The following is a 25611-nucleotide window of genomic DNA, read 5'->3' on the forward strand; positions in this document are numbered from 1 at the left end:
GAACTCACACCCGGATAACGTATCCTCTACCTTTTTCTCTATTTGTTTAAGTTAGCCTAAATAGCATTTCAATGGTTTATTGAAATTGCGTAGAACGGTTTCCGTTCAGTAGCTCCTCGAAGCAGCTCCTACATTGGTTGAAAGGTACGGAATTGGTAAGTAAAGCAAGTAATTTACTAAGGATGAAAGGTTGCATAACCTAAAGCAGAGAGCTATTGCCTGAAGCTTAATAGGACCAGAATTTATAAATTGTAGCCTAATAGCCTAAATTTTTGTGCATGCAACATTTTTATTTATGAATTGCGTTATAAAAATTACTATGTGAACATGCGGTAGGCCTACTGTTAATAGGAAAAACTAAGGTAAAGAATTAGTACAAAGTAAATGAAATAGGCCCACCTGCATAATGAAAGTGAACAAAATGTTGAAAGCAATGACGGTGTTGAATGGTCTGTTGATGGCAAACGCATTTGTATATAACGCCACGAAAAATTTGATCGAACCCACTCCGCTTGACGCAGACACTTTTTCGCATCATTTCAACATCAACAAAATCAGGTAAGAAAATTTCAGGCCTCTTAAGCGTAATATTTTCAATCTGGGTTTACGTTAATCCGAAACCTGTTTTTTTTTTGCTATTTCTTTGTGCTACCTGAAATCCCGGTTTTCAAAATAAATGTGAAAAAAGATTGATCTGACAAGAGACAAAGTTCAAATGAATTAGTTAAGCTGCATGCGATTCATATGGTTCAAGACTTCGGGTTCTGTTTCTTGCTACTCTACTTTACTGCAATTATTTTAGCGTTAGAAAGCATATTACAGTAGATCTTGAGGTTAATACAAGCGTTGTAGCTTAAAAGTTTACATGACAGTGAAGCTGTTCAAAACATTCGAGGCATGCAATGTCGACAATTTTCAAACTCAGAATATTGCCTTTGGAAAGTAGAAAGCTCTTTCAAGATGGTGAGACACGGTAGAATAAAATACTCCGTCATTTGAACAAGCTGTGTAAGGAAATCACGATAGAGGTAGTTAGTCTCTCGCACAGCGAATAACGTCAACTGTTCATTGGCTAGCTGGGTCGCAAACGTCGCCACGGGCTTTTCTTCGAGGACCAACCAATTACCAACTAAAAGTATTTTTGTATCTGAACAAATAATCATTAAAAAGGTAAAATATAGTTATAGGCTTAAACCATTTTTTTTACGCAATGTATATTGTGCAAATATTGATTGATGACACGACGTTAATTTTTACCGACATTAAACCGACATTGGCTTGTTAGTCAAATACTTTATGCCTCAACATCGGGGCCACAGAACAGTTTCGGTGGTCCAACGATGGGCCAACGACGAGATGCTGTGAGGGAGCTTTTTCCGAAGATGAGTGTAAAAAGATCAAAGAACTTGTTAAGCTCTTTGTCTAATTAAAATAGCTATCTAATTCACTTGCAAAGAGAATAGTGACTAGGGTGGCTCATTTTCCTTGATATTTTTTAAAAATTTTGTCAGTTTGCAATAATGTTCCATTTTGTTCACTGATATTTGCAAATCAAAAATTTTTTTGGGTTTTGACCTTTGACCCTGGTTCACCCAAGGAGAAATTCTGAATTTTTCTGAAAAATTAGTAAATTTCAAAGTGGTTGAGCAGTATCTGAAGAGGGGATTTCTCAAAATTTGACCACATGATTTTGACGTCACTTCATCTGTTAACTTCCACGTGGAACACCTTCACCCTACTCCAAGTCTGAGAATCACTAATAGTGCATGCTTTTAGTGTCATTTTAGTTGATTTTACAGCCTTTTCGCAGTCAGTGAATCTATAACATATAGAGATTATAGACCAACAAAATTTTTTGACACAAAAGATGAGAGTCATTTTAGAGTATTTCAGGGCACCTGATTCCGAAAATGCACTTAGTTTTTTCGGATTGGCTATAGTTTTCGAGATATTCGACAATGAAAATATTTTTGAAATCGTTACTCAAAAGCTTTCAATTAGCAAAGTACTTATTTTCAGCCCTGTTTACCATTATGATGTCATAATTGCACTTGTCTAGTTCAATAATTGGTTCATATTGCACTTAATAATTATGATTGCACAAAAGTTCAAAACGCAAGCAAAGGTTGAAATGAACTGTGTTTAACGTAAGGGAGACATAAATATTTAATGAAAACAGTTGTGAATCAGTAGGCCGACATCACAAGAAAATTATCCAGAAAGTCATGCATTTATGAATGCAGCTTTATATTGAAAAGGTAGGCCTACTGAAATGGATACTGTACAAATGAAATTTTGTTCTAAGCCTTTGCTAATGCCAAGTCTTTGCTGCAAGAAGTTTTTTTCTGGTCTATAGGCTAAATAAATGGCATATAGGCTAATAAAATATGCCTTTGACAAGTAGGATGCTGTACAAACAACCCAGATGTATTTTATTGCATGAGGCAACGCAGAGGAGTAACGCATTCTGCGATAGATACAGCGCTATATAAAAACAAGCATTATTATGTACTTTGACATGAAGCTGGGTGATCAAGATAAGTTCTGGGTTCCTCCTAAAGTATGCAAACATTGCACTCAAACCCGTTTCTGGGCTCAAGGCTAAGAAGTTCAGAGTGCCATGGCATAAAGAGAGCCGTGGAATCACCATGAAAATTGATACTTCTGTACGGTGAGCATTTTCGAAGGAAGTTGGAACATCATGTTTACATGGAGTGTGCAAGGCAGTCATTGCGTGGACGTTTCTATTTCTGTTTTTTGTTTGCCCTCTCTTGTTTCAAGTGGTGATTTGCTTGAAACAAATAGGAAAACCGGCATGACTGAGAGTAACCTCAATACCTTCAGTAGCCTAATGTTTTGGAACAAGGTCAAGCTTTTCTACCACCATTTCTACCACCTACTGTAGTAGTTAAAGATTTAGTTATCAAAAGTGGTAGCTGGAATCAAGGGCGCGGGAAGTAGGGGTGCTCAAGGGGCTGCAGCCCCCCCAGAGCTATTTCAGCCCCCCCTGGAAATTTTGATAATTGCTTCAGCCCCCCCTAGAAAATTCTGACAATTTCAGTTACATAACATATTTTCAGTAATCGTGTTGCAAAACGTTTTTCTTGGGTTTTATAATGCTCCTGATTCGAAATCGGAAACGTTGTTTTCGTGTCTTACCGATTTGTTTTCCCTGCTGAATTTGCCGATTGAACGCCTTCAAGGCTACTGTCTTGACGGTGCAGCAAATACAGTATGTCTGGTTGCTAGAAGTGAGTGCGGGCCAAACTTAAAGCATTATGCCCTGGATCGGTATCATAGCATCTTTTCACAAATTGGGACTAGGTGGGCAAATTTTCAAAAAAGAGCACTTTTAGCGCGAGAGTTATGTTAAAAAGGGCACTTTTCGCACGTAAATGATGGGAAAAAGGGCATTTTGTTTCCCGAGCGTAAAACATTTAAGCTTAAAAATGTAGATTTCTCAGGCAAATTGTAGGTGAAAAGGGATATTATAACTAGACTAAACTTTTGAGGCCCATAATTGATTTCTATATTCATCCCCGCTCACAATATTTTGTAAATAATAATGTAATGAAATTTAATCTAGCAACATTTAGTTGCAGAGGTCTCTTGTACTAAAGTACAAAGAAACAACTATGATAATAGCGTATATGAAGCACAATTGCTAAGATATTATAATGAGTTGAATCTTTGCAGAATTAGATGATTCTTGTTGTTGTTTGTTGTTTGTTTATCTTTATCCTGCATTGCGGGAAAGCGGGCTTGAGCGCTATGCATCGGTGTACGCCTTTTGACATACACCTGGCCCACGCTGCAGCCGACGGCAATGTCTGTTTCCGGTTGTCTACTCTACTTATGACTTAAATTTGGTACTACCCATTACTCGAAATCGATCACTGGGTAGAGGCAGTTATCGTAAAGTTTCTTGCCCAGAGAAACAACAGCAAGTGCGGGTGGCTGGAGTCGAACATGCAGGCTCTCGACTGCGAGCCCAACGCGCTAACCACTCGGCCACTGCTGCTAATAAACTGCTTCTAAACTAAAGAGCTGGTATTTTATTTTGATGAAAATCAGGAAACAAATTTCGGTAGCCTAATTCAGACATTTAGAATCTCAGACAAAATTTGAGCTACTCACAACACAAATTGATAATTAATCTGCTTGAATGGAACATTAAGGATATTATAAGTAGGCTATAGGCCTAAGGTCAAAGGTGGGCTCATGTTCTAAATCAGTGGTTCCCAAACCTGGGGGTAAATTATCCCTGAGGGGTAATTTGCCTATTTTTGGGGGTAACGAGACCTGATGTAGAAACAATGAAGCAAGTGAAGGTTGTGAACTTTATAAAAGCGAAGGAATTGAACAGCCGTCTTTTCATGGAACTGTGCAAGAAAATGGGAGAAAGATACTAAGCATTACTGTACCATACAGAAGTAGGCTACAATGGCTGTCTCGTTGCAAAGTGATAACCCGCCTGGTCGAACTTCGTGAGGTTGTCCATATTTTTCTGATAGAAAAGAAGTCCAACTTGGCTGAATATTTCCCTAACCAACAGTGGATTTCCCAGCTGTGCTACCTGGCTGATATCTTTGGTGAATTGAACAAAGACAATCTTTTAATTCAAGGCAAGAATGTAACTGTGATCGACACCAAAGTAGCCGTCGCTGCATTTATCGCGAAGGTTAAATTGTGGAACAACCAAGTTGGAAGAGGCACAGTAGTGCAGTTTCAGACGCTTGACATGTAGCCTACTTCGAAGGCTATGGACTTGAGTTGACAGCGGCGTTAAAGGAGAACATAGCTGACCACTTAGGCCAGCAAGCCAAGAAGATGGACATTGGCCAACTAGGCTACTTTCCGAATTAGTCTCCAATGTTGCGCTGAGCCCTTCACATGTGTTGACAGCCAGGTGGATGATGACGACTTTCCGGCGAAAGAAGAATTTATCAATATCGAATGAACGAAGCGTTGAAATTTGATTTCAAGGGGAAAGGCTTGGATTGGAACCCTTCTGGTTTGGCAGACTCCAGGACGCATCAACATTATAGCGACACTGCACTAAATATTCTGAGATCTTTTTCAACAACGTATCGCTGTGAACAAAGGTTTTCAACTGTCTTGGGAATGAAGACAAAGAAGCGCAATCGCCTGGATGTCGAAAACGACACAAGAATCGCCCTCAGTACCACAAAGTGCAGGATCACAAAGCTGGCGGCTGAAGTCCAGGTCCAAACTTCCCATTGAATGTTTACCACGCATGGTCATCTTGTAGGCTATTCAGCATTGTAGGCTATTGCATTTTGATTGTCATAGTTAGCCCTTTGAAATACGTAGCAATAAACACTTTTGTTTTTGAAAATTGAATCTTGGGGGTAATTGGCTCACTTAAGGGCGGAGATTAGGGTAACAGCCAAAAAAAGGTTGAAAACGACTGAATTTAGCTGTTCATTCTTTAACTTGGATCTAATTTAAACAAAAATTAAGTCTTAAAAGTTGCCCACCTAGTTTCAAACTAGAGGGGCAAAGAAAGGGCTAGGGGGGCAAGCAAAAGGACTAGGTGGGCAAGTGCCCATCTAGTTTATATGTAAAAAGATGCTATGATCGGTATACATTCACTGCAGTAATCATGCTCCCGATTTGATTTTGCAAGACGTTGTAAAGGAAGCGAGGCTTATTGCCGATGCCTTAAACTTCGTTCAAAGTGTTACAGTTGTAATTCTTGAATCGTCTATGCGTAAATCTTCATTCATGTCGCTTTTTGGTTCCGATGAAGTTGCCTGCAATTTGCTGGGTTTTCGTCCTACTCGTTGGTGCTTTCGTGCTTTTGCTTCGCTCGTGTTGTTAAGTGCTACCCTACCCTGTCGCAATGACTGACCGACATGACAGAAGATAGTGCAATGCGAGGAGACGCACGTGCAAAAATATTCGGCTTTGTAAAACAAGTACGCACGATGCGGCTTAAAATTGCGATTACCTGCAGTGGTGAAGTTTATCAGCCTGCAGAAGCCGTCGCAAGACAGCTCCAAAACAAGAAGATAATTTCTGCTTCTTCAGTTTTGGAATCCATCACCATTCTCCGCGAACGGATCAAAAATTTCAGAAAAGATGAATCGATTTCCAAACTTATGGATGCAGCGAACGTCTTTGCGTTTGCCGATAACCTAAAAACGCCAAAGGATCCCCGAGTGGGCAAAACTCCAGCAAGGTTTCGAAACACACTAGAATCCGATGGTTTGTCGTCTGCGGGAGAAAGAGCGTGGAAACGGTAATAGGCTACATTGAAGCCCTTGATTTGGTTCAAGCTGAGCTTGATCGAAGATTCGACCAGGCGGATCTGCTTACAGCAGCCAACAGATAGAAGGCCCTTCTGAGCTGTGCAAATGGTGAGGAAAGATCTGATAGGCTACTGAGAACAGCTTATCCGATGCCATCAGAAAAGATCGCCTAAAAACGGAACTTTCCTTGTTCAGCGCAGTGGCCGAGTGGTTAGCGCGTTGGGCTCGCAGTCGAGAGCCTGCATGTTCGACTCCAGCCACCTGCACTTGCTGTTGTTTCTCTGGGCAAGAAACTTTACGATAATTGCCTCTACCCAGTGATCGATTTCGAGTAATGGGTAGTACCAAATTTAAGTCATAAGTAGAGTAGACAACCGAAAACAGACATTGCAGTCGGCTGCAGCGTGGGTCAGGTGTACGTCGGAAGGCGTACACCGATGCATAACGCTCAAGTCCGCTTTGCTGCAATGCAGGACATCTACTGGACATTGTCGATAAAGATAATAAAACAAACAAAAAAAACAGCGAAGTTGTAAGTGGAAAAACCGCAAACTCCGTTCAAAAGGTTGCTGAGATACTATCACAACTAAATCCAGGGCCGGATTTAGATGATGGGTGGCCCAGAGCACTTTTACATCGGGGGGCCCCCGGCGAAAAACTACTACGTCTACAGTAGCATTAATCCTGCACTGCACAGAATTCTGTAGAAACATCAAAGGCTAAAAGAAAAAAATAACACAAAATCACATTTTTTCCACGTCGGAGGGCCTCCTTCAAAAGGGGGGCCCGGGGCACCTGCATCCTCTGCCCCCCCCCCCCAAAATCCGGGCCTGACTAAATCCTCAAACACTAGATCTTTTCAAAGAATTGCGAAAATTCGTGGAGCTCTGCCTTCGCCTCCCTGCTTCAGCTGCATCATCAGAACGTTCTTTTTCTGCTCTAAGACGCTTGAAAACGTGGTTGAGAAGCTCAATCACACAAAAAAGACTTAGGCTACTCATCTTGCGTTGATGCATGTCCACCAAAACATTTTGGACACTGTCGATGTCAAAGAACTCATGACACAGTTCATAGAGAAAACACCTGAGCGAAAAGCAATCTTCGGAAGCGTGTGAGAACTCACTTCCACAAACTATCGTTTTCAAATCACTTTCTAATTTATACGTTTTCATTTGAATTTTCTGAACAGTTGCTTTGTTGTTGCCGTTTTTCATTTGTCATAATTTACAATGTATGTGTTTTGGCGTCGTCTCTTACACCGGAGGGGACCGAATGCTTATAGGCTACTACCACTTTTAAATGTTGACCCATATAAGGGGGGTCTGGGGGGCGAAGCCCCCCAGAAGCTGACAACACTACGGCATCTTCAGCCCCCCCTAGAGAAAAATAGTTCCCGCGCCACTGGCTGGAATCTTGGCTAACTCAAAAACTAGAGCCAATTCGAAAAAAACTGAGTGCATTTTCAGAATCAGGGGCCTCGAAATACCTTAAAATGACTCTCACATGTCCTGCTTTTATATAAAAAAATTTTTTGTTGGCCTGTGATAATCGATAAACATCATCAAATGATTCAAGAAACTGAAAGCAGTAGATATTTACTACGGTGAACGGTGAACAAAAAAAAATCATGTTTGAAACGTGATAGAATTCGATATTTCGAGAGTAAAATACACGTGTCAGTCTTCATGGAGTTGCTAATTAAACCACTTTGCTTGCTGCAAGTTTGTGTTACTGCCTCTTATTGTGTCCATTAAGATGCTAGAGTGCATTAGAAAATAGCGAGTGAGCAGTTTCAGGGATAAGCGAAAATTCGATAGTTTGAAAAAATTCAAACCAGGTGAACCAGGGTCAAACGTTAACATTTTTTTGTGAAATTTGGTATAGGAGATACATTTACCAAAAAGAACAATATTACAAACTGACGAAAGATTTAAAACAAAAAAAATTTTTGAGCCAGCCTAATAGTGACTTAGTTCTGCCTCAAAAAGTTATCACCTTCACCCGACAAAATCTGAAAGAGTTTTTGACACAGAGATCTATCTGCAAGAGAGATTGGAGAAACATGTGTAAATAATACGAAATGTAAAATTGATCTAGTCTACTTATTCAAATATTGAAGTTGTTTCAATAGCCTGGATGAGTACGAGGATCACTTTAAATATAAAACCCTACACACGACTTCTTCACACATACCACAACTAATATGGCGTCCCTCGAAGCAAATTAATGCTATAGGGATAACCGGAGATCGATCATTTTAACACAACTTCCAATATTCAACCAAAAACATTCATTTATTGAATTTTATGCAGTAAATTTTGTGACTCACCAATGTCCATGTTACCTGTAACATGCTAAGACGTTTTGTAGCCTACTGAGATTAAAGGGTTTGTATATTTTCTAAAAAGTTTGCAGTCTTTTATTTCATTATCCATATTTGTATTCTATTACCCTCATCCTGGCTGTGTTTGGGAGTTTAAGTCTTTTTAGATTAGATGTAGAAAAAATCACGTTTCTCTTTTCTCCGTGGTGGTTTAAGACTCCCAAAGCAATATGCTCACAAAAATCTATGGCAATACATTGCATTTCAATGTCATGTAAAGCGGTAGCTTATCTGCCAATGTTAAAAATCATGAGACGTTTTTACATAGCCGCAGGAGTGTAAAACATTTTTTGGGGGGAGGCGGGTTTGTTTTACGTTTTACATATATTTTTTGGTGGTAATCACTTCTAGCTACTTGCGTCTACTTTACAAAATATTAATTTCAGTTGAAAACTCCAACAACTTTAAACATACCGACGAAAATCGTGATTGGGAGCAAGGATTTCACGGTTTAAGGCAGGGGTCGGCAAACTGCGGCCCGCGGGCCAAATGCGGCCCGCAGACAAACTTTTTGCGGCCCTCGAACGATCTTACTTTTAATGCATAAACTAAAGTTTCATCATTATCTACGCATGAATTTATTTTATATCATAACAAAAAGCTCTTTATCGTGTGTCCCGACATTACTCGGTAACTCCGAAGTACGCTACAAAATCTCTCAAAATTATGGTCTGACGTTACTCAAAATTATGTACCCCACTGTCGAGGAATGACGCAAGCGAAAGCACTCATTGATTATGTGCAATTATGACGAAACAGAAGCGAAACTGATTTATGCAGTAATTTTCCACGATTCAGTTCCAATTGCCAACTTTTATAAAGAATATGAACATAAATCCACCTATCCTCATCTGTATGACAATGCAAAACGTGTAATGTGCATGTTTGGAAGCACATATTGCTGTGAGCAGCTTTTTTCAAAAGTGAATTACGCAAAGAATAAGCTTCGCACTCGCCTGTCAGATCGTCATTTGAATGACGTATTGCAAATATCATCAACAAAGTTGCCAGTTGATACACCTTGGCCATGACACAGAAACAACATCATCCTTCACATTGATAAATGATAAGTAAATAAAAACAATGCATTGCGTTTTAATACGTGTTTGATAATAAATATGAAACGACAACAAACACGTCTCATTGTGCAATGGACACAAGAATAGGAGTTGCAGGTGCGCCATGATTTTAAGGATAATGTGGCGATTGTTTATAGGTTGAAATTTATGCGGCCCGCACGTTACCGGAAGTTTGTAGATTTGGCCCAGTAGTACAGAAAGTTTGCCGACCCCTGGTTTAAGGAAATATTCCTAATGCGTAAATGCGCAGTTGGGGAAATTCGTGGATACTACAAATGTTTTAATTGCACGTTTATTTTGGAATAAACTTACTTACATTTGACATGGTTAGCTCCTGCGTCCCCGGGCCTGCGTCAGTGGTTCAAAGCCTCTACAAGTATGCGAAACTGCCAGTATTAAGCTCTGCAAGAAGCTTTTCCAGTCTAAGGATAAAGATTCAATCGATCAATCTATAGCAATCTATCGAAAATCAATGATAAGCTTACTTTTGTTTAGCAACTGTGCTCTTTTACAGTTAGGCTACTTTTTGTGGTTGTGGAATTGAAATTTATCATTTTGCCCAAATTGCAATACCACATGCAATTGTTTCCAAAATCGATGATAACGCATTTTACATTCATTGCAGTATCAATGCATCTCATAAATTATAACAAATATGTAAAGTCCATAAACTAGTGAGACGTCGAAACATCATGGTAAGATTGATTTGCCCATACAACTGGACATTTTTGCCCAAATTCGCGACGTTTTTTTTCAGCGGCGGAGCGACAGCCCCCCCCCCATCTCCTACGGCTATGGTTTTTAGATTTTTTTAGAAAAACGGTTTTTAGGTGAATTTTCCTTCATACTTTAGTAATTTAGTTCCACAAACATTTTTTGTGTTTAGTATTTTACTACTGTAAACCTACATGTTAGCCATCAATAAACAACAGCAAAAATTTAAGTGGTCTCCTCGTTTCCGACGGTACAGCGGCTTCTGAGGTTGCTTTCCACAATTTTATTATTTTTCAGTCTTTAATTGTAATTATTTATATATATTGATTGAAGCCAGGTGCCGTTATTCAAACATGGGGAAAAAACATTCAGCAATAATGCAAGCAACATCTCAACATCAGCAACTGAAGAATACACAGCATATCCTGGAGAATCCACACCAGCGCCTTCATCGACCATTCTTGACCTGGTGACGGACGAAGTGAAGGAACCTGCTCAATTTAATGAGCTGTTGGATTTCATTGAGATGAACATGGCTAGTTATGGTGAAGATGTGCTTGCCAGTTGTATCGATGAAGCAGATGTGCGAAACATGATTAAAGAAGCTACAGAGGTAAATTGTTAAACATTTTAGTTTAAACATTGTGTGTTAAGTACCTACCGGTAACCAAGTCCTGAACGCTTTATTTAACAAAAAATAGGCATTTTAATTATTTATGCTATTGCTAACCAATCATCATCAGATTAAATAAATAAACTTTAATCTCAAACACACTTTGGAATGAACTCCTGCTTGCTTTTTAACTGATATTCAACTTTGCAACTATCGTACCGTAGGCTACACTCAACAGAATATCACTCATTTGGATTTCCAAACATTATTGTGGTTACGATATTCCAAACGTTCAAGCATATTTCAACGGTAAAAGTGTTTTGTGTGCTGAAAGGTTATAGTTTTGTTGCAGGATTACAAGACTTCTATAAGAAAGCTATTTATCCTGGAGCTTGTTCTTTTTGGTGTCGCCTTCTCTTTGTGCATTGTCACTTTGGGTGTGGTTTGCAGAAAAAATGTCAAAAAACGCCGTTTCTCCAGACCTGTGTTTAACTCGAAGAAGAAGTCTTTTATCAGCGACTATGAGACAAGCGAATTATATACAGACGCAACCGATCCGTCTTTTGAACAAAACTCTATCGCTCACCCTTCTACAGAGGCAAACCATCACAACCATGCTTACTCTGTTCACGTGTAAACCTTCAACACTTGTGAACTTCGGTATAGTTCCCATATCATTTTCAAACTGTACGATAATGTCTATGTAGGCTACAGTAGGCCTCAATACTTGTATTGTTGGTATTAATTGCATTATTTACTGCAACAGTAGCCTATATTTGGTAACTTCTCTGAGTAAATTCTGAGTAAAAGTTATCAAAACCCATACACTTTAATGTCTGATGGCATTGTTTTTACAGCAGGTATAGTGTTATATCGAAATCAAGAGTTCTGACAATTTTACTAGAAGCTGTGAAAAGAAAACTTTTTTGATCCGAAAATCTAAACGTCAAACACGTTATTTTAAATAAAGTGACTTGCGCTCTTCTGGTGACTATAGGCTACTAAGTTACCTCCTGACGTAAAATATGATACCGAGCTTTTCTTACCGACGTTTCGTCAGTCAGCACGACTGACTTTATCAAGTGGCTGAAACAGGTAAAACACAACCTGTTCAGCAACGATGGCACAACACAAAACCATACTGACGAAATGAATAAAGTTGCAAGAATCAGAGTTAAAAACCGCTCAGTTTAATTGATAACGCAGTGATGCCTAAAAACTAAGCTACTATCCGGCAGCGTAAATTTATCTCTTTAGGGCCAACGTCAAGAAACGTTGAAATAATATAAGACAAGACAGAAAAGACTATTTATCCAATGCCTGGTGAACTGTTTCACTCTGTTTTTACGATATTTTAAGTATACACACAGCCAAGGTTTAGCTGGTTAATTAAATAGGACAGCTTGGACAGCTGCAACGGTTTGAAGATGGCTGTGATAACACTTGAAGGAGGAAATTAATGCCTTTATACGGTTATGTCAAACTAAAACCTTTACCAGTAAAAAAAATATAAAAGGTGTTGATAGTACTTCAATTAAAGTTCTACGATATATAAATCAAGCGCTGATGTTCGCTATCACACCACAGTTAGTAACAAGTACGCTTTTAACTGTGTACGGTAGGTGTAGTCTCAACTTAAGGCTGCACTTAACCGATACTTTGCCTGTAAAAGAAAGTTATGTTACCCTACTAATATCAGAATCAGAACGTGATTGTAGGCTACTACTGTGTTGACTTGCGACAATGATTCTGGTTTGGTGAAGTCAAGTATTGCGCCAGGATATCATGCACTCAAAGAAAGTCAAGTTTCCGTCTATTGTGGACAGTTCAAACCATCAGGTAACGTGTCTCAGATATTTCGTATATTTGTTCACTAAATCTGCTATATTGCAATCATTATTATCAGCTAAACGTAATATGTAATGTCAGTTGTTCTACTCATGTCGCTGATTGGACGAACACCCAGCCTAGGACTAAGAATGCTTTTTAGACTGAAGCTCGGACAATGCTACTTTGCATGTATGTAGATAGATGTTTTATGTAGTAGATAATAACCAATAAATAAGGGACATCTTCTTCCGACGAATGTGACCTTAAAGAATAAGCCGCAGACCATATCATCAATGAATATACCATTACACGTCCACCAAATGGACAAGAAAGGTCTGTGTGCCTTGGGTGAAAATACTGATCATTGACTGCTTTTTAGTGGCCTCTTGGTGTAGTCTGAGAAACATTCATTGTCATCATGAGGTGGTAGGCTAAAAGGATAGTGGCCTACCTCGCTCGGTCCCATAGAATCACACACAGACGATGATCCAAGGCAAAATGCTTTGGAAACTAGTAGCATGAGTTACAAGAACACGATGAGAAGCGAGCCTTGATAAGCTAAATTAAACAAACGTTTCATTTTTGATTTAGCAGACCGAAAAAATTGCCATAAGCATCAAGGATAGGGAAAGTGAAGTGTTCTTTTAAGTTCGGTGTTACTTTTCAGCTCAAAATAAAATTTACATGGTTGGTCGAAACGAAACCTTTCACAAATGAATATTTTTCGAAACGAATCAAAACGAAATCAAGACTAATAATTTTTACGTCGTAACGAAATATTTTGAAATTACGAAAGAATTTTTATTACCATTTCAAAAATACCGTATTTTAAATCCTCAATTTTTTTCAAACACTAGGTAGGCTACGCTTACGTGAAAAAATAGGTTGACTGTACAATGTCATGAAAATACCAAAGATGCACAGAAACAGTGGCCTACAGCAAAACCTAAACGAGGTTTGGAGGTTTGGGCGGTAATCTCCCTTTGAGACATCTATAACGCCACGCTTGAAAAGTAATCAAAACAGTAGGTGACGTCATTACGTTTTCTATGAAAACTGCAATAATCTCTAAGAACATAATTCACCTTCACGACTTGAATTTTTTCACCAAAAAAATATTTTGAAACGAACACAAGGTGAGAAATTTTGCCTCGAAAGGAATTATAAAGAAGTTTTAAAATACTTTTGTTTCGAACCGCCAACATAGCTGAAAAATGCTCTCCCTCAAGTAGCTACATTGAACTATAGTACAAACCTTCAAATCTGCTACTGTTGAAAACGAATGTCAAATTAAACATTTCTTTGTTTTTATATAGAAATTAGGCTATTTTTGAAATACAGTAGGCTAGGAGGATGTTGAAGATATCTTGGACTGAAAAGAAGAGTAGCCTAATGACGAAGTTATGAAATTGGCAAATGCAGAAAGGAGATTAATAACAACAGTTAGATGGCGCCAGATACAATTTGTAGGTCATATTCAATGACATAGAAATTTGGAAAAATTAGCACTATTGGAGATGATACAGGGAAAAAGAAGCAGAGGTCGACAAAGATTAACTTACGGTATTTAAATAGCTTGAATCAATGGGCCACAAACACAACTGTCAAAACGAACGATTTTATACGAATGGCAAATGACAGAGAAGTTTGGAAGACCATGATCGCCAACGTCTGTACCAGATCGGGCACATAATCATGATCAGTAGGCTAGACTTTTTAAAGTTTTCTTTTTGTTTGTAGAGATTCACGATCAACATCACCGCTTTCTATATCATCGGCGACGAGATGCAGACAGACTTCACTACCTTTGCTCCAAGCACCATGAAGAATAACATCATTGCTCCTCCAGAAAGAATGGGCGGTTTAATACATCTTTTATTAAAAAAAAAATTATGATCAGCAAAGATCAATATGATGCCATAACGCTCGGTCTGAATGTCTAAAATTTTGTACCTCATGTTTCTAACCAACCTCAAAGCTTAACGAGTGGTTGCAGTTAGAATAGCACTCTCTTTTTTCATATTTATTTGAATTGTCTTAAACGTTTTTCCAAAATTTACAATAAATCGTATTTCAAAAACCTCCAATCTCACATGAAAATTTTGTTTTAATTTGTTCATGAAGGAATGCCATGTCAATCTACTGTGTCTCTATTTTCTTTCTTCTCGCCCTCTCTCGTTCACTTTATTTTCTTAATTTTGTCTTTCTCCTTTTTCTATCACCGTATTTTCATTGTTTTCTTTTCATTAAGTATAAAATGGTAATACGTTGTTAATTTTTACATTTCAAAGTAAATTTACGACCCAGTAAGCTGACATTTGTGTTCCAGTAAAGTTTGAAGAGAGTGTTAAACTTCCAATGATTGAAAAATTTCAGTTTAAAAAATGAGTGACTCCAGCAGCTGACAAAGCTCAATTTAAGTCTTGCATAATGTTTACTTAAAGTATTCAAACGTTTTGATTGCAACTTATGCTGTAATTTCTTTGAGTTTTTCCCCCTCTTTCGTATTTCTTCACTTTCTTCTTTGCAGGCTACGTACTGTTGATACCATCACAAATACACAATGCGTACCGGTAGCCTACCTTGAGTTCTGCTTTTAATAGTTATTTCTCAATGGAATGATAGCCTAAAAGACCTACCAAATATATTGAAAATCTTGCAGCAGGAAAATGGAAGTGTTAGCCTTACGAAGCTGTATGAAGTTGACAAAATTACTTTGACAAAAACAGAATAAACTGTCGTAAAACAAAAACAACCCAAATTGATAATATCAGCTTACAAAAATTTCAATGAAATAATAACAGAACAAAAGATTTTCAAAAAATTGTTAGTTTGACGTGCAGTAGCATAATTATGCAGCGCGCTATGTAACAGTACACTGTAAAGCAGACCTGCACGACCTACGGTCCAAAGGCACAATGGGCGTAAAGTTTTTTCATGCCGCCTTTTCGATTTAGGCATAACTCTTTTTGGTTTTAAATTCGATTTAAACTAAGTAGGTTACGAATTTGCTCTTTCAAATAAAACAATGAGATAGGGGTTACCTTTAGGAAGATTGGTTTATTTTTTTCCTATCTAAATAATATCTGTTATTCGATAGTCACTTTATAAAAACGTTACAACGTTTGTATGCGGTTCGTAAAATGTAGTTTTTCTTGTACCATTTTGAGCAGGGATGGAGGAACCATTTTAAAAGTAGGTGGGCCCAGAGGCGCAGCAGTCAAAGTCAATCCAACCTCTGGGGGGCTTCGCCCCCCAGACCCCCATATCATTGCTGCATTTTTATTATTTGAAATCGTTTACACCAGGAGTCGGCAACCTACGGCCTTCCAAGAAACGGCAAAGTTAATCTACTAAAAAATAGCTTTAAAATAGCAAATTTCTCTGTTACAAAGGAAGGAAAACCAATGAATCAGAAAATTCTTTTGCTAGCTACAAGGTAGCACAATCAATAGAAAAAGATAAGAAATCGTATAGTGATGGAGAGTTTGGGAAAAGGTGTAAGATGGATGTTATTGAAAACATATGCCCAGAGAAAAAAAACTACTTTTCAGATACAGGCCTAAGTCTTTCAACAAGAACCGTAACTCGACGAAAAGAAGAGATATCGGAGAACGTAACATCTAGCAAAAAGTTATTGTATATCTACAGTTCTTCGCAATGGCGATAGATGAGAGCACAGACACTACTGATAGCCTAAGCCTACAGCTGAGCTGGCAGTATTTGTGCGTGCAGTAAACAAAGATTTTGATGTTTAAGAATTTGTTCAGCTGATTCCCATCAAGGATATTGCTAGCCGATATTCTGAAAGCATCAGGCTACGTCAACGCTTTGAAATCATGCCTCTGAATCTATCAAAACTGGTATTAATACGCTCCGGCCCGCCAAGACCATGTAAAGTTTGGCTTTGGCCCGCTGTTAGAAAAAGGTTGCCGACCTCTGGTTTACACATTGCGTTTTCATAATTGCCTTTCGTGCCAACAGGCAAAATTTTCCATTTTTGGGCCGAACTTGGTCAAAAAATTTACAAAATTGTTGAATTGCTCTATAGCGCTGTACAAAATGTGGCGATATACACATACAGTTATGATACCACCTGGGAGTAATAATATGCAGGATTATACAGTACGTGCATATGTAATGATATCACTGTTCTAACCATAGAGAGCATAGAGAATAATTATATTGATTGATAGATTGCTCCACCAATCACACGCAACCACACCCACACCTGTTGCCCATCAATAATGGGCTCAACAGAAAAGTTTAAAGATTGGATTTCATCATTGAGCTATCAAAGATAATCAAACTAGTGTGTATTAAATGAGTGAAGACCTTTTTTTGGAACTCTCTCTCTGATTTGCCGTTTTCGCTACCTTTTCAAAGAAATTTGGCTTTCAAAAGTGAGTGGGCCAGGCCCACCCAGAAAATAAAGTAGGTAGGCCCAGGCCCACGAGGCCCACGTGGTTCCTCCATCCCTGATTTTGAGTTGTGCAGGCCTGCTGTAGAGACTGTAGACATTAATCAACATTTCAATAAACATCAACATTAATAGTTTATGATTAAAAATGTAAAATTGCTATATGATTATTTGATTAAGAGAATGGAAACAAAAACATTAGGGTATAAAATTCAATGACATATGAGAGGAAAATGCAATAAAATAGGCTGCTGCAAAAGGAAGGTTATATTTGAAATTTTTGACGCAACGCATGGATGGGTCGCCAATTACAAGATTATTTTGAAACATTCTACAAGTGGTGAGCTAGCGTTGAAGCGTTGACGTGGTTTTAAAAACAAAACTGAAACAGCTAACTGTTCATTGTTCAAGGTTCAAAAATTCTCGCAATCTTCATGACTAAATTCCTATGGTTGCATCCATAATCTTCATCTATTTCAAAATTGCAACAGTATTTCTGTCTTGCAATTGGATAGATGAAAAACAAAAACACAACGACAGAAATCATGAATTTTCATGTTAAAACTATCTGTCGTAACCTAATTGAGCAGCAAGTGATAAGCATTAAACTAGCCTATCTGTCATCCTAAGATATACCAAGCTTAGTCAACACATATGTTGTGTGTGAAAATACAGGTTCGCTAAAAATGGTTCTTTACTTAGATCAATCATGGCCACCTAAAGATACGGTCTGATTTGTCACATTTTGCAGAAATTTCCAGGTTTTTCTAACTTTGGGCGAACGTTTAAATAAATTTTTCTAAAATTTAGATTTTTACACTTTCTTTATTCTTTTCCCCAGATGACACAATAGCTTTTAACATCCTCACATGTTGAAAAACAAAGAAAATTTGATTTCGAAGATTTTTGTCAGACTGTTAATTTTCAATAACAGTCTGATTTTGTGTTTTTCAACTTACTTTTTCTCATTTGCTACTGCTTCCCCAAGGCAACAAAAAAGTTTTATGTCATTAGGAAACCGCAAAAAGTAAAAACATCTCAAAAAATGTCAGTCAAGCACTAGCAGTAGCTGTAATCAAAATCTGCAAAATGTGACAAATCAGGCCACATCTCCAGGTGGCCATGGATCAATGAATTTGGAACAAATTTGTTGCTGACTAGGCTATCTGCTCTTTTTCGTGGTTGCGCATACAACAGAAGATCAATTTGCTTGAAGTTACATTTGAAATCAGTTGAAAACAGCTTACATTTCCACAACTACAAAACACGGATTAGATCGTGAAAACACTTTATGCCAACAAATGTAAATAAGTGCAAAGTCTCATAAAAGCCAAGTATTGAATGTTCTTCTATGAATATCCTCCGTTTGGACAAAATTCAAAATGACATCTATATGTCAAGTGCGTGATGGCGCTATGGAGCAGGGGATCGTGGTACACATCAAACAATTCCTTTGCAGCTAAAATTTGGGCAGAATGCATAGTTTTTTCGTGAACGGTTGGTAAAAACTGAACAGGTTGATCAATGGCTTTTGGAGAACCATTCACAGCAGGAGTGTCAGAAAAAACTTGTCTTGGGGTCTCGCTGTCAACCGCAGACTGTTCTCTTGAATGCAGGCCTTCCACTGTGCCGTCTTCATTCTTTGCGACTTCATTTCTTGCTTCAACGTTTTGATCATCAGTCTTTTGCCAATTGATGGGAAAATTTTTGTCACCAAGTAAATTTGGTTCTGATGAATAATAGCCGTTTCTTTTTAAATCTAAAAAGATTGGTGGAACGCTTGACCTCACTGGAAATGCTTTTGCGTCGTGATCGATAAAAAAATTGTGTTTGTTGACAAGTTTTGCGTCTTTGTGCTTCGGACAGTCTGAACAATCTGGTGAGACAGTCTTTGGAAACAAAGATTGTGCTTGAAGATAACCTGATGCATTCAAAAGTATTCCATTTGCTCTGGTGTGGCCATGACAGCAAACTTTTTGAGATTTGCAGGTTGGTAGAGAACAATCAGCAACTTGCTGTCTGTTCAACAATTTTTCTTGACCACTATTTGTCAGCAAATTACCAATTTTAGTTTTTTCACGATCAAAAACCAACCCATCTTTTGATGGTATTGTTTTATGCTTTATGCCTTCCTTAGATGACATTTTCGTTTCAGAAATTTTCTTAGTGTAGTCTGTGTTTTTGTAAACGTAAGCTAATGATCCAATAATACCAGCTATCATCACGACTGCTCCTGTGCAAACAAGCACCACACTTAGCCACGATGGGATGCATACTTGAAACAAAGGAACCGCAAAGAAAACTAAACCAAGCACTGTCACAAAAAGTCCAGTTATGACTGAACAGATATTGGGTCGGACACGGGGATTTTCTTCCAATATATTTTGCACAAAGTTTAGCAAATGACTTAGTTTTGACTGACGATGAAGGGATATTCTATGTTTTGTCGAAAGTCTAGAAAGCCCTCTCCTGAAAAACAAAGTTGCTTCATATATATGAATATGTATTAGATATCTTGAATAAAGCAGTGATAGCCTACTGCTGTAAAAACTGCATGATGTTTTTTAATCCAATTATTTTTGCCTTTTTATTTGTGTACTGCGCGTCCACCCCATTAGCTCAGTGGATACGCGCCTGGCTCAAGATCACGCGGCGCTGGTTCGACTCTCGGACTGTGCACTTGTGCAACGCATTTCAGAAATGCTCTCCATTCAGCAGTACCTAGTGAATGGATTTATTTCCCTGCAACAACACTTCCACAATCGGAAAACTTCACTCTGTCAATCTCGGTAACCGGCCCTACGACAAGAGCCTCTATTCTAAGGCTTTGTCAGTCCGAGGATAAAAATTCAAAAACCAACCCACCATATCTTAAACTAACAGTTGAGAACTAGATCACTGGTGAGTGTGACATATTACATAAGTTATAATGTGTTTCAATACAGAACTACCGCGAGAAAAGTTAAATGTTGATTTCTTAAATCAATACTCTTGTAATTACAGAAGTCGCTCCTCCACCTGTTTGTTTATTAAAATTAAGATAATATCATTATTTTGTTAAAAGATAACAGAACCCGCAGCATGCGATCACATAGTTTAGAACAAACCGAATGCAACGGAGAATAACATCATATTCTCATGAAAATTGAAAACAATTCGAAACTAAACTCAGACTTAATAAGTGAAACAAAAAGACTTTGCAACATCAGTGGTTGTTCTGACATGTTGTTGAACTTTCAAATAAATTAAAAAATGGTTTGACGCACATGGTTGATACAACGTCATGGACTCATAGTCAAAGTAGCACAAGATAACAATAAATTAACAACTACATCGAAATAAGTACAATTTGATAGCCTAATAATCTTTTTGTACAGGAAAAGGAGCATTAAGATTCTTAATGGGTTTGATATTTCATTGTTATTGCATAACAAATATCGTCAGCTTCAGAAAGCTTACTCGTGTGATGTCATGAACTTTTCAAGACAACGATACAAGAAGCGGGCCAGATTCTACATTTAGCTGCTTGCCACAAAGTTCTATTTTCTTCTTCCTCTTATGTAAAGAAGAATACCGTGAAAGCAATAGCGGATCAAGGGGAGCACTTGGTCACGTGCCAAAAACGAAAAAAAAATTTAAATTTTTTCCGTTTTTCAAAATTTTCCCGCTCATTTTGTTTTTTCGATTCAATTACATTCAACTTATCTCACGAGGGAAATAAGCTGCATATGTGGACACAAGTATTTCCAGCAGTGGACATACAGTAAGCGTAGAAGTTTTTATGTGCCCCTGAGAAAATAATGTGATATTCCGAAGTGAACACATTTCTTAGTCAACTAGATAACAATTAAATTAACCTATTCCAGTGTAACGAACGACAGCAGGATGGCCATGGAAAAGGTGAAGGAAGTTATGAAGAATCGAGAGCTGTGGAGGGACATGATTTATAGAGTAACCGAGAATCGAAATCGACTGAACGGATGATGTCGATGATGATTCTAGCATTCCTGAAGATATGCAGTGAAATGTGGCTTGCATACAATAAAGAAAGGTAGAAACATGTGAAACACGCATGCGCACACCATGGCCACCTGGAGATGCGGCCTGATTTGTCACATTTTGCATATTTTGAATACAGCTACTGCTAGTGTTTGACTGACATTTTTTGAGATTTTTTTACAATTTGCTGTCTCCCAATGATATAAAATCGTTTTTTTGCCTTGGGGAAGCAGTAGAAAATGAGAAAAAAGTAACTTGAAAAACGCAAAATCAGACTGTTATTGAAAAATTAACAGTCTGACTAAAATCTGCAAAATCAAATTTTCTCTGTTTTTTAACATCTGAGGATGTTAAAACCTATTGTGTCATCTGGGAAAAACAGTACAGAATGGGTAAAAATATAATTTTTAGAAAAAATTATTTAAACATTTACAAAAAGTTAAAAAAATCTGGAAATTTCTGCAAAATGTGACAAATCAGGCCGTATCTTTAGGTGGCCATGCGCACACCTGGAAAGTCGAACCAGCGCGTCGCTTGATTTTGCTGTTTATTAGTTTATAAAGTCGAGAGCAAACTAAAAGATTTATCTAGCCGGACAAAAACGCTGTTAAGCCATACACTACCGGTACGCAAAAAACGACCCAAGCAAGGTAACTACTGTGCACAAGGCGCAACGCTTTAGGACAGGGTATCCAAAGTCTAAATACTCTTTAGATTTTCCTGCTTCATGATATGATAACTAATGGATACTAACACAACCTTGCCCGAATCGCAATAAAACATTTTTGACACTGCAGAGCTAAAACATTTCTAAATTTACCTTTGTGTTGCTTTTCGGCCATTGCCGGATGAAGGTGACGGACGGTGATGTTGAAATCCCGCAAAATTGACATTGGTTGTCTTACTTTGGTATCTGTCTCCTGATGTAGACTGCTGCAACATTAATATTGCATTCAGTTACATTCTAAGTACTATATTCAGTCACATTACAACACTTATCAATATTTTATGATTGCTTTGCGTCACCAAAACAAGTCTGTTTATTGACATTTTGCATGCAGTACAGTACATAATTATGTAGAAATTTTTTTGGTTGTCTCAAAAAGTCCGAATGGTTTGTTTTTTCAGATTCTCTTCTGATGAAGGTGAACGGCATTAGTAAACACAATTTTAAATAATTGAGATTACCAATTGTTTAGATTTAAGATGGAAATAGGGCAATCGCTTTTCGGTTTATGGTAAACAATGAATTCTAATCTTTAAACAAATTGAAGCAATGACATTAAGTTGATGATGAAGACAAACCAACCGCCTAAAAAATAACAAAAATGCTACAGTGGCGCGTAACTGCTGTAAAAATCAGATCGAAAAATATAATCAAGTTATAACCTGCCATATCAAACGTATAGTAGATAAACCTATCGACCATCTTATGAGGAATAAAGATAATATTATACTGATCAAAGGGTATAGGCTACTGCAATTGTTCAAGTTAAATTAAAGTTTATGTTTACATATGTTCTTAGCCTGAGAGCAAAACTATATTCAAAAATTGATGTTAATCTATTTATTTTTGTTCTATCTTGTTATCTTTTGCCAATCAAGATGTAGCTGCAGACTAAAATAGGTTTTTTATCGTTCTCTTCATTCGCCAACGAATGCGGTTCACCAATTGATCGAGCAATGCATCACTTAAAATAAATCAAAGCACTTAAATCTAATTGGTACTTTTTGGATCGCAAACAAGACTAACAAACCAGACTGTGTCTTCACAAACAATAGTATCCCTGGAAACAGGAGAAAACCTTTTCTTGCTTCCAAAATAAATTTTACAAAACATTATCAAAATAAAACATTGCAAAAATGCATTTAATAAAGTTTAAAAAAAAATTAAACTTATAGCTTACTGTAGTAAACCCAGAAGTGCATCTTTAAAATAAACAAATAAACAACCAGTTTTATATAAGGTTGGTTTCACAAACATTTTGTTTCTTTTTTGTATTAAAAAACAAACAAACATTTTCAACAAGTGAATAAAAAAATAACAGTTAACCTCTCAAGTACATGTAGCTCCACACAGAGTGAAATTTCCATGCCTTTTGACTCTTTTTTATTTCTTTAAAAGTAATGTCTACAAAGACAGTATTGACCCAAAAAGAATGTCTAAGAAGACATTATGAAAAGTAACTACGGACAAAGGCCAGTGCTTCGATCTTCCGATCTCTTCAGCGTAGTAAAGTGAAAGTGAAAAGTTGTCTTGAAGTGTTGGTTGAGATGATGATTTGAAACTTGAGTGATTGTTGTATTGTATTGTTGTATTAAAAGGCATGGAAATTTCACTCTGTGTGGAGCTACATGTACTTGAGAGGTTAACTGTTATTTTTTTATTCACTTGTTGATTCATTCATATCAGTTTGTATCCTTTGTGGATCCTTCTCTGGTATCATGGGCCAATCCTATAGATGTTTGCTGGTACACCCCTTCATTTTCTTTAAACATTTTCAAAACTGCAAAATTTAAATCGCGAATATTGAAAGATTTCAAACTTATGAAAAAAGTTAATGTGTTATGATTTTTCACGTTCTAGAAAATGTATGAGCTTATTGCGGTTAGTGTGTTACTATAAATCTACTATAAATCTGTAAAATTGTGACGGAAAACAAAACATACGTAGCCTATATTTAAATGCTAATTTACCATCTTCATATAGCTGGATTGAACCATCTAAACAGTTGATTTCAAAACTGCATATCTACAGTATATTTCCTCTTGATTCGCTGTTTTCAAATTGTGCACAGCCGTAAAATGTATTTATCTCGCTAAAAACTGACAACAAAAAATAAATTACAGAGTTTAACTAATGCCAGCCTACTTGTAAAAGTCAATCAATTGTTTGCCTAACTTCGTGCTAAAACAAGTACAGTATATAATCTTCTCCCAGTCCTTTTTAATAGATCAGATATTGTGATTGGTTATATGGTTATTTAAACGATACCAAAACTTTCAACATTGGAATAGAGCTTTTTAGCTAAACTATCTTATAAACACCTTGTCGGTGTGCTTGACAAACAACTTTCTCCCCTTCATCTGCTTTACAGTCTGTTAGTTAAAAAAAAAGTAATTGTATTTTTTGTAGCAAAGTCACCAAATTTTCCGGATTTTGTTTTTTCTTCCGTCATGAAACAATTGTTGTCTGCCTCGTTCAAAATATTTTGCCTTCGAATGAGTCCAAAACACAACTTGTCTACTTACTCGCTAATCGCTACCTCGTCTCTCTCGCTCTTAGATGTCAGTTTTAAAGAAGAAGGCTTCACTTATCCATAGTTTCTTTTTAAACATATTTTGAAATTTCCAGTATAGACCCAAATTTGTAGAGATTTGTAGAAATTATGAACAAACGAAATGTGTCACATTTTTGTGGACCACCCTGTAGTTGAGACAAATCATCAGCTATTCCTATGGGATTACCAAAAAAGAAAACAAGTAACGAAAAGTTAGAACAAAGTTTCACGCGTCGCTGATTGTTTCCATTTTTTCAAACTCTCTGTGTTTGACGTACCGTAATCCCGTTGAGTCATGCTTGCTAAGGTCATGTCTAGGGCTCGCAAAAGTCAATAAAGTCAAAAAAATTTAAGGAGCTCGTCTGTCCACGAATCAAAGAATAAAGTTGTTTTCAGCACGTAGGGGACTGTTTTTAAGAAGTTTATAGGTCAATTTAAAGTCAAAATTTTGAATATAGTCAAAATTTGTCAAATTATCTCATTTGACAAACTTTTTGTGTTCCTCGAGAGTAGTTTTTGTCAAAATCTTTGAAGAAGCATTGCAAATCAGGAACTGAAACACAATTAAACCATAGTAACCCATAAAAGCAGGAATGCCCACTTAGATCAGAAGTGAATTTTATCGCAAATTGTCCATTGTTTATTCATTGTTACGTATTTAAATAATTTTTATGAAACACTTCCTCTTCACCAACGTGGTCTTTTCGAAGATCAACAGTTTGGATTTTGGAAATAGATTACTGACATTCTGTTATACAAAAATGCCTAAGCAAGCTAAATCGTCTTCAGCAAAAGTTAGACAGATTTGTCGAGATTTTCCTGATAAAATTATGGTAACTCCCGGGGGTGATTTAAGATGTAATTTTTGCTAGTTTATAGTGAAGTGCAATAAAAAGTATTCTGTTGAAAGCCACAGAAAAAGTAAACGCCATCAAGCTGGATTGGAGCGACAACAAGCATCGCAATCAAGGCAAACTTTTATTGAACAAGCCCCTTTTATTGAACACGTTTGGCTCT

At 37.3% G+C, this 25611-nt stretch overlaps 2 protein-coding genes and 1 long non-coding RNA gene across 3 annotated transcripts; 2 read left to right on the forward strand and 1 right to left on the reverse strand.

Annotated features, from left to right (window-relative positions):
- Window positions 1–275: 275 nt before the first annotated feature.
- On the forward strand, window positions 276–12048 carry LOC145769668 (uncharacterized). The gene is made up of 3 exons (XM_082581343.1): window positions 276–558; window positions 10785–11064; window positions 11417–12048. The coding sequence occupies exons 1-3, from the start codon at window positions 407–409 to the stop codon at window positions 11699–11701; spliced, it is 717 nt and encodes a 238-aa protein (XP_082437469.1). The 5' UTR covers window positions 276–406; the 3' UTR covers window positions 11702–12048.
- A 726-nt stretch (window positions 12049–12774) lies between these two features.
- On the forward strand, window positions 12775–15315 carry LOC145768112 (uncharacterized). The gene is made up of 2 exons (XR_014288907.1): window positions 12775–12903; window positions 14635–15315. It is a non-coding gene; the product is annotated as an uncharacterized LOC145768112 (long non-coding RNA).
- A 3227-nt stretch (window positions 15316–18542) lies between these two features.
- On the reverse strand, window positions 18543–24131 carry LOC145768088 (uncharacterized). Its single transcript, XM_082579554.1, has 3 exons — window positions 24011–24131; window positions 22134–22246; window positions 18543–19783 (listed from the first exon to the last, which is right to left on the reverse strand). The coding sequence occupies exons 1-3, from the start codon at window positions 24035–24037 to the stop codon at window positions 18664–18666; spliced, it is 1260 nt and encodes a 419-aa protein (XP_082435680.1). The 5' UTR covers window positions 24038–24131; the 3' UTR covers window positions 18543–18663.
- Between the last annotated feature and the right edge of the window lie 1480 nt (window positions 24132–25611).

This window comes from Aplidium turbinatum, chromosome 4 (assembly GCF_918807975.1).
Source record: "Aplidium turbinatum chromosome 4, kaAplTurb1.1, whole genome shotgun sequence".
NCBI lineage: Eukaryota > Metazoa > Chordata > Ascidiacea > Aplousobranchia > Polyclinidae > Aplidium > Aplidium turbinatum.

Excerpts from the sequence above, each read along its gene's own strand:
- LOC145769668 (XM_082581343.1), top strand. The coding sequence starts at position 407 with ATGAAAGTGAACAAAATGTTGAAAGCAATGACGGTGTTGAATGGTCTG. Across the intron at positions 559-10,784 it reads TTCAACATCAACAAAATCAG|CCAGGTGCCGTTATTCAAAC; the intron begins GTAAGAAAATTT and ends TATTGATTGAAG. Across the intron at positions 11,065-11,416 it reads TGATTAAAGAAGCTACAGAG|GATTACAAGACTTCTATAAG; the intron begins GTAAATTGTTAA and ends GTTTTGTTGCAG.
- LOC145768088 (XM_082579554.1), bottom strand. The coding sequence starts at position 24,037 with ATGGTTCAATCCAGCTATATGAAGATG. Across the intron at positions 22,247-24,010 it reads AATCCAGCTATATGAAGATG|CAGTCTACATCAGGAGACAG; the intron begins GTAAATTAGCAT and ends TTAATGTTGCAG. Across the intron at positions 19,784-22,133 it reads GGCCGAAAAGCAACACAAAG|GAGAGGGCTTTCTAGACTTT; the intron begins GTAAATTTAGAA and ends TTTGTTTTTCAG.